At 38.7% G+C, this 8,896-nt stretch overlaps 1 protein-coding gene across 1 annotated transcript; it reads left to right on the forward strand.

Moving 5' to 3' along the window:
- The first annotated feature begins 67 nt into the window (after positions 1–67).
- On the forward strand, positions 68–7,714 carry sec13 (SEC13 homolog, nuclear pore and COPII coat complex component). The gene is made up of 9 exons (XM_063472786.1): positions 68–197; positions 397–441; positions 3,143–3,258; positions 3,439–3,590; positions 4,684–4,817; positions 4,953–5,086; positions 5,896–6,016; positions 6,382–6,528; positions 6,848–7,714. Exons 1-9 carry the CDS (start codon positions 195–197, stop codon positions 6,956–6,958), a joined length of 963 nt encoding a protein of 320 aa, XP_063328856.1. The 5' UTR covers positions 68–194; the 3' UTR covers positions 6,959–7,714.
- Positions 7,715–8,896: the final 1,182 nt, after the last annotated feature.

Raw genomic sequence — 8,896 nt, forward strand, 5'->3', positions numbered from 1 at the left:
AAGGTTAAGGTTAGCGCGTCAAACGGTTATGCGGAACCCTTGTTTACTGGTTGTTGTTTCCGCCGGTATGAAGTGCGGTGGGACTCTGTGGGAAGCGGTTATCTTACTTGTTGCCACGTCGGAGTACTCGGCTGGGTTTCTTTTAAAGAGGAGGATTAATCGTGTTGTTCGGGGTTTCTGTGTCAGTCACGGTCATGGTGAGTTTGATAACTTTGCATTTAGGCCACCGGTGAAGCTGCTCGCAGACGTTTGTGGTATTTTCCCGGTTACCGTTAGCTGCTGACGTGCCCGAGTCCAAGTAGCTCCATAGCAAAGTGGCTAGTAGTAGCAGGAAAGTCAATGAACATTTTAATTTATGTGCAGTATTTGTGATTATATAATGTTTGTTCATTTCAGGTTTCCGTTATTAACACCGTGGACACCTCCCATGAGGACATGATTGTAAGTTTTCCAGTTTTTTCCTTTTCATTTAACCCAAACTAGCTGCTAATCACAGCTGATGTTAGCCTTCTTAGGTTGTTTTAAGTACCTGTAAGCGAGCTGTTACACGTGATAACAACAGATACAAACATGTGTACAATGAAACGTCAGTAAATATTATCACTGTAACGTGTCATCCATTGTCTTTAAACCCAGTAGTAACAAACTGACAGTGCTGCGATCTGATACTGCTAGCTGAGACTGATACTTAGGTCTTTGTTGTTCAGTGTGGATGGAAAAATTCAGGGTTTTTTTTTTTTTTAATAAAAAGATAATAATAAGAATTATTATTAGTAGTACTATTGGAAAGAGATGTTAGTGCGTTGAGTTTAATTTAACGTACTATTCTTTTCTTTCTAAGCTATTCTGTTGTAGATTTGCTGTGCTGTTAGGATCATTGTCCTAATTCATGACCCTGTTTCAGTCAAGTTTTAGCTGTCGGACTGATGACCTCACATTTGATTCTAGAATAAAAAAATATCTGGGAGTTTTCTTGGATAACAAACTTAGATTTGAGAAACAAATTAATTCAGTTGTTCAGCGGTCCTTTTTTAAATTAAGGTTCCCATCCAAGGTGAGATCATTTCTATCCTTTAAAAACTTGGAACGAGCAATCCATGCGTTTGTCTTATTTCAGCTGGATTACTGTAATTCGCTTTACGTTGGTGTCAGTCAGTCCAGTTTGGCACCGCTCCAACTTGTACAAAATGCTGTAGCCCGCCTTTTGACTCGTGTGAGGAAACACCAACATATTACTCTGGTGCTTGCTTCCCTTCATTGGCTTCCAGTGCGTTTTAAAATTAAATTTAAAATCTTACTTTTGACTTTTAAAGCGCTAAATGGTCAGGCACCGGACCATTTGTCTGACCTTTTGCAGCTTTATACGCCCTGTAGAGCCCTTCGATCAAGTGATCATTTACTCCTTACCTTACACAAGTCTAGGATGATTCATAGAGGGGATCGGGCGTTTGCAGTTGTGACGCCGAAAATGTGGAGCGATCTACCTCTCCACATTAGAAAGGCCCCAACTGTCACTCTTTTTAAATCCCATTTTAAAACATATTTTTTCACTTTGGCTTTCGATACTGCATGAGAGTTACCAATTCTTTTTATCCTAATTTTCTTTAAATTTTCTTACCTGTTGTTGATGTTAATGCCACTGTTTAATTATTACTTTGTACAGCACTTTGGTCAACTCTCTGTTGTTATTAAATGTGCTTTATAAATAAATAAATAAATAATAAATAGAATACTTTGGTATACAGAGGAGTTTATGGTCGATTTGGTAACTACAGGGTTTCCATGTGCAGTGGCTGCACAGCAAGCCCAAATCAGCGCCTCTTAACCATTGTGCTGACAGTTGGTGAGAGATGTTTGTGCTGATACGCTGAGTTTGGTTTTCACCAGACTTCTACACTCTGATCTTGTCTGTCCAAAGAACATTATTCCAGAAGTCTTGTGTTTTCTTCAGATACAAATTTGCAAACCAAAGCTGTGCTACCATGTTTTTTAGGGAGAGACGAGGCTTTCTCCGGACTTGTTCAGTTTTTGTACTCTCATGAACATTTAACATACTAACCGATACATGTAGCGTCTCATAGAAACAGTAGGGTGTACTAAGTTTATTTCAAAGAACTACATAAAGTTGTTTTGTTTTTTTAAACTAACTTTTTTCACATGACTTTATATGTCACTATGTTTCATAAAGTCCAGACTACTAAACTAAATTACATATAAAAGAACATTTGAGTTGATTAAATTAACAATAAAACAGGATTGTCAGTGGGTGACGACACACAGCAGAACATCATCAGCCCACTCTGAACCTGTTTTGTGTTAATTCACACAAATTTTTCACTGATTTTCACTGTTGTTTGTGATCATTACTAAGTCATACATGATAAAACACATTGAGCTGAGCTCCATCTTTGGCAAAGGCTATTAAAATACTAATTTCAGAAACAAATAATTCACAACTTGCCACTGATACCCAGTGACTGTTGCCACAGATACATTTGAACTTGACTTAGCTGTACGTTTGTGCAGGTTATAAGCTGTATTCTGTACATCTGCTGTAGGACTTTTGTGTTTTACGCATGTTTATCTGAACTAACCCCTCAAAAACATGAAAGGGACACAATAACATTAACTAACTGAAGAGGGCAGTGGTAGACCAACATGTTCAATGAGGTAATGACACTGTTTGTGTCAAAGCCAGTTTTGAATACAGTGCATTCATAGATACGGCTTCATTTCCCTGGACAGACTGATGGCAGCTGTGAAAATATTCTTAATGTAGCAAACTGATTAATTGTGTTTACTTTTGGCTGCTGACTACAGCCACAGAAAGCACATTATTTAGCTTTTAGGCTGATTCTCCAGCACAGGAAGATGTGCAACTGCTCCTCAGTATCCGAACTATCCCTTTTAAGAGAATAAGGTATTTTCTTTTGACTAAATAATTGTTGCAGCATTTATCCTTTTTATTTTCAGTTAGATGATGTTTAAACTATCACAGAACAATCAGCCACCATGAGTATTTTTAGTTCATTTTACTTTTGACTTTGACTTGTTGTTGAAAATGTATAAAATATTGGTTACATTGAAAGGTAGAGGTGGAGGTTCTCACTCAGGTTTTTACATTTTGCTCTGTCTGTTTCAGCACGATGCCCAGATGGACTACTACGGGACTCGGCTCGCCACCTGTTCCTCTGACCGCACCGTCAAGATCTTTGACGTTAGAAACGGAGGGCAGATCCTTGTGGCGGACCTCAGAGGGTAAGAACCCTCAGTTTATTCATCAAACCAAGAGGCTAAAGCTAAAAAAATTAACTTGCATCACTTGTGGCGATGAAATATAACTTGTTGGCACTTTTGTCTGCTGTAATTTAATTGCCAGGTGACAAATCCAGGTACGCAGTGAAAAACAGAACTTTTTTCATCTTTTGTGTTTTGTAGCCACGAGGGTCCCGTGTGGCAGGTAGCGTGGGCTCACCCAATGTTCGGCAACATCCTGGCTTCCTGTTCCTACGACCGAAAAGTCATCATTTGGAAAGAAGAGAACGGAGCCTGGGACAAGATGTACGAGTACACCGGACACGAGTCGTCAGGTGGGTTTGGTACAAGTTTAATTTCTGTTCTTGTCTTATACATGCAGTTGGCTTCACACAAGAAAAGACCAGATCCTTACAGATTTTTTAATTCATGTTCTTTGTATTTACAGTTACAACACTATACATTTAATATCATTTATTGAACACTTAGGACATTTACTGAATCTCCATAGATACAAGAATAAATCCAAGGTTTTTCAGAACTTACCAAAAAGGCCTTTGATTCATTTTTTTTAATTCAACCTGCCACATTTTTGTGTCTGTATAAAAATGAATTTGATTCTGTAGCTCCAGCTGCCCTCAGAGGTTGATAACAGTCTTTCTGAATGGTAGAAGGAGAAGTCACAGTCTGAATCTCAACCTTTAGGTTTTTAACCAACCTCATAGCAAAATGCCTCCAAAGTTGAAATATATGTAATAACTATTTAAATATATTTAAATATTTTTAACTTTTAGTGGATTTTCCTGTATTCACATTATTGTTTTCACCACATAGAAAATCACTTTGCTTTAGGTGTAAACACAAAATTTGGGTTGGGCAATGTGTTTTTAAAAAAAGATCCAGCCATCACTGTCTGTGTATTGACTGACCTTTTTTGGTATTTGTGGTGTATCAGTGTTATGGTTTAACCATCATTTTCTAGTTCCTCATTTCTGTAGCTCCACTTTGTAATTGCCCTTCACCACAGTGTCTTTTATCAGACGCCTCACTCCTTGTGTGTGGGTTTTTGGGGTTTTTTCTGGCTCTACCTGTCAGCCACTTTACCTTGTAATGGCATCTTACATGTTATGTTTCTTTTGAATTGCTCAATTTTATTGTAGTGATTATGAGAATTTTTCTCAGTAGGTTAGTGTGTTTTGATCTAGAGTCCCTCTGGCTGTTTTTCTCCTCCTTGTACTCTTTTATTTGCTTCTTTTGTCCCTTCCTCAGAAATACAGTGTTGGAGATTGTGTCCTCGGTAGAATTAGAAGTTTAACAGATGAGTTGGGTGTGTCAGCTCACGAAATAATGAAGTAAATTTTAATGCATTAAGATTTGATAGACTCCTCAGGCATCCATCTCATTGAGTCTCCTCCTGTGTGTCCACAGTGAACTCAGTCTGCTGGGGTCCATATGAGTTTGGTCTAATCCTGGCCTGTGGCAGTTCAGACGGAGCAATTTCCCTTCTCACGTTTACTGGAGATCAGCAGTGGGACGTCAAGAAGATCAGCAATGCTCACACTGTGAGACTTACAAGCTGCTCTGAATGTTTGATTGTTTGTCACTTTAGCAGCATCCTGCTTCTTTGTTCTGAATGGATGTTCTCTGTCATTGTGTTAGTTTATTGGATGTAACACACTGTTGTGATTCTGCTGCAGATTGGCTGCAACGCTGTAAGCTGGGCTCCTGCTATAGTTCCAGGCAGTTTGATTGATCAGCCATCGGGACAGAAGCCAAACTACGTCAAGCGCTTCGTCTCCGGAGGCTGCGACAACCTGGTCAAACTCTGGAAGTAAGTGCTCATGTTTTCTGAAAATCTCTGAAGGAAATCACCCAGGATTTTAAAGTTCATACCATAGGTGCATCTACTAAAACTTTTGGACAAGTTCTAATCTCAGGAACCTCAAGGTCAGAGGTCAACTTGTCTGAAACCTACACAGGGTTTTCACATTTATACTATAGGTGCATACCAGTAGGCTGATGGGTAGCACTGGCAGTGTTATTGCAACACTCTTAAAGCTTCAGAAGCATTTCAGAACTTTAGTAGCTGATGTATAAAAAGAATGCTGGTTGTATAACAACGCTGTGTAAGACATGCACACTTGACCAATCAGAAGCATTGAACACTGCAAAAGAAACCTCAGGAGTACAAATGTATCTCAGTGGAATATAAATCAGATGTTCATCCTTCAGAAAGTTTCTGTTCCCTGAGGAAAGTTCATTGATCTAGATATTTAATGTGACCACAGCACAAACATGGTGATCCTTGTGTGGCAAAAGTGTCGCAGTGGTGAGTGGAACCTCACAGCAGAAAGGCTTCTGGTTTAAAAACCTGGCTAGAGCCTTCCTGTGCCTAGTTTGCATGTTCTTTCAGTACCCTTCTTGGGTACTCCTCCTTCCTCCCACATACCAGAAGACACACTGGGTTAGTTGGTTATCCTAATTGGCTGAATCCAAGGAAGATAAATTTCTTGCTTGAAGTGTAGACAATAAAGCTCTGCATGAGCATGAGGTTCAGGGTGACTTGTGGTCTGAAGCGTTTTCTTGTTTTTGTTTTTTTCTTAAACCTAATTGTCACTGATTGACACTTCCTGCCTGCAGAGAGGAGGATGGGCAGTGGAAGGAGGATCAGAAGCTGGAGGCTCACAGTGATTGGGTGAGAGATGTCGGCTGGGCTCCATCTATTGGTCTTCCCACCAGCACCATTGCCAGCTGTTCTCAGGTGAGATTTGATGTGATTACACATGCAGAACATGCAAATTTATTCTGCTTTCCTTCCAGCACCTAAAACATAAAGTGTTCATTTAGACGTTCTAAATAAAGTTTTGATATCTTGGGTACAAGCTTTTCACCACTAGATGGAGCCAGAGTGTGCCTCCGGTTCAGTCAAGTGTGAGATTAAAGATCCACCAGACATCTGTGTTCATAAGCGGGTTACATTAATCTGTAGTGCTTTATAAAATGTGGTATCATATAAAAGCAAGTTTTATTGGCAGCTTGCAAAATCTTTGAATAAAATCAAACCATTTCTGTTTTTCTTCCACTGGGGTTATGTGGGAAATTTTTGTACTTGTTCCATTCTTCCAGGACGGACGAGTATTTATCTGGACGTGTGACGACCCTGCAGGCAACACCTGGACGGCCAAACTGCTCCACAAGTTCAACGATGTGGTGTGGCACGTCAGCTGGTCGATCACTGGAAATATACTAGCTGTTTCAGGAGGAGACAACAAGGTAGAAAATACACATTTGCACCAAATGAACATAAAATTATAGATATAATTTTATTTCCTTCTGTCTGTCTTCGCTATATTCAAACTAAATATGCCACAGTCTGGACGAATATATTTTTAAAAAGAGTTTTTATTGATATGGTTTTATCAACCTGCAGTGAGCTCTGCCTTTCTTCTTTTTTTTAACCTTATTGCTTCAGGATATTATGGCTGTTTCTCAAAGCTAATAATTGACTCTAAAGAATAAGTTGAATTATATTTGACTGCTGACTCTGATTTTATTTATAGTTTATTTATGATACTATTTATGAACTTTTCAGGTAACACTGTGGAAGGAGTCGATGGATGGTCAGTGGGCGTGTATCAGTGATGTCAGCAAAGGCCAGGGCGCAGTCTCCACCATCACAGACACACAGCAGAATGAGCAGTGACCCTCGAATTAAAACACACACACACACATTACCGTGACCCCTGACCCTTCGATGATGACCCTCAGCCTTCAGAGATGAAAGAATAAACATGCTGGACATTTGGACTGAAAACAAGACGCCCACAGTGATGAAGCCTGGTCTATAATCTGAGTTTTAGGCTTCAGCATGAGTTGGGTGCCTGCTTAAGCTGAAAATCAACAAGGAGAATTTATTAGAGGGAAAGAAACCATTACAACTCAAAGAATCACTGCTTTCTATTTTTTTTTCCTTTTAAAGTTTAAAAATGCAGAAGTAACTTTGTTCATTTTGTCTTTAGCTTCATCAAAGTTTAGTTCTTCCTGCTCTGCTCCAGAAACATTCCACCTCCACTGCTGGAGAACAAAATTACCATGACCCTTAATGCTCCCAGCATCCTCAGGGGCAGCCGTCTTGACTTTCAACACTTTATTCTAATTACTGGTTCACTCAAATCGGCTTTGAGTGAACCAAGAAAACTATAAAAACAAAGCAGGTGAGCCCACCTTCACATCTCAGGCTGGAAACAAACCCTCATGTTCTCACAGTGAAATGAAGCATGACTTTACTGCCTGGTTAGGATTTACATTTAATAATAAGTGGATAAATGTTTTATTCGGTCGAATGTTTGCAGACTCATTTAAGCTGTTAAATGGAGAATCTGCCTTAACAACCATGAATGGAGTGATTGTTTTTCTCCAGTTGTATAATCAGAATTTTTTTTTCATATTAGATGTAATTAAAAAACTTTAATATTAAAAGAATTGTAGTGTCGTTTTTTCATTTATATAATAACCTTGGGTAGGCTGGGGTGTCATAGAAAAAATATGATTTCCGCTTTTGGTGTGTGTGTGTGTGTGTGTGTGTGTGTGTATAATTAATAAAGCTAGAAGCATTTGTATTCCGATGGTTTATTTTGGCGGTTTTGCACATGTTGAGAAGTTGCAAATTGATTTTTGGAAATCATTCACTCAGGAAATGTGTAACATAAAACTGCATTCCAGTACAACAATGCAACAAATGAGGAAATTGCAAGAAAGACTATGATCTCTAATTCTTGCCTCTTTCTCCCTTGCAAGCTTTCTACAATTAATGCATTGAGTAAATGCCATCAGTGGCCTGTTGTATCTTTTTTTAAGTCATTGTGGTCTGTTGCTGCGTACTAACTTTGTTCTCAGACTCCAGAATACTGGAAATCACATCAGACATGCACAACAAGAATAAACACAACATAACTGCAGTAATGATTAAACTATTTGAATAATTCTTTATCAATCACAATACGTTTTCTGCAGGTGTAAACATTCTGAATATGAGACAGCAAGAACAATTTCAGCTATTTCTAACAATCAGGTTGGCCCAGGTTCACAAGTCGCCTCAGGAGATGAGTAGCAGTAGGAAAAGAACTTTTCCTTTTAAAAGGAAGGCACCGTGAAAAAAACCTTATAGGGAAACACACACACTTTAATCTTGACAAAACATCAGTGAAAAAGTAATTTTCTTATAGTATTCTTTAGAGAAAAATATTTGACCAACTTGTTAAAAGTCTTACTATCAGACAGTTTCAAGTCAGTGACCATAAGTGGAAGGTCTTTTAGGTGCTTCACTGTTGCTCCTTTTCTAACAACATGAACGTTTGCAAAAAGGAACTTTCTCCTTGTCCTGAAGGGTGTAACATTTTTAGAAAAATTCAAGTAATCTACAATAAAGCAAAAAGGAGACATCAGAGGGTGCAGCCAATCTGCCTCAAGTACCTGCACTATGGTTAGACCACAGTCACTGGTCTCATAGTCACTGTTTGATTATGAGTGATTTAAACAGCTCATCTGCAAAGCATTTAAACAAGTTTATAGTCATAGATGATTTTTTACGGTCCTCTACACTTTATAATACAAATGTATAAAAAAAAAACTTAAGATGAAC

Source organism: Pelmatolapia mariae, linkage group LG5 (genome assembly GCF_036321145.2).
Source record: "Pelmatolapia mariae isolate MD_Pm_ZW linkage group LG5, Pm_UMD_F_2, whole genome shotgun sequence".
Taxonomy (NCBI): domain Eukaryota; kingdom Metazoa; phylum Chordata; class Actinopteri; order Cichliformes; family Cichlidae; genus Pelmatolapia; species Pelmatolapia mariae.

What these genes read in the sequence shown, in the direction of transcription:
- sec13 (XM_063472786.1), top strand. An exon ending in CCTCCCATGAGGACATGATT is followed by an intron (nt 442 to 3,142) that starts GTAAGTTTTCCA and finishes TGTCTGTTTCAG; the next exon opens with CACGATGCCCAGATGGACTA. An exon ending in CACCGGACACGAGTCGTCAG is followed by an intron (nt 3,591 to 4,683) that starts GTGGGTTTGGTA and finishes GTGTGTCCACAG; the next exon opens with TGAACTCAGTCTGCTGGGGT.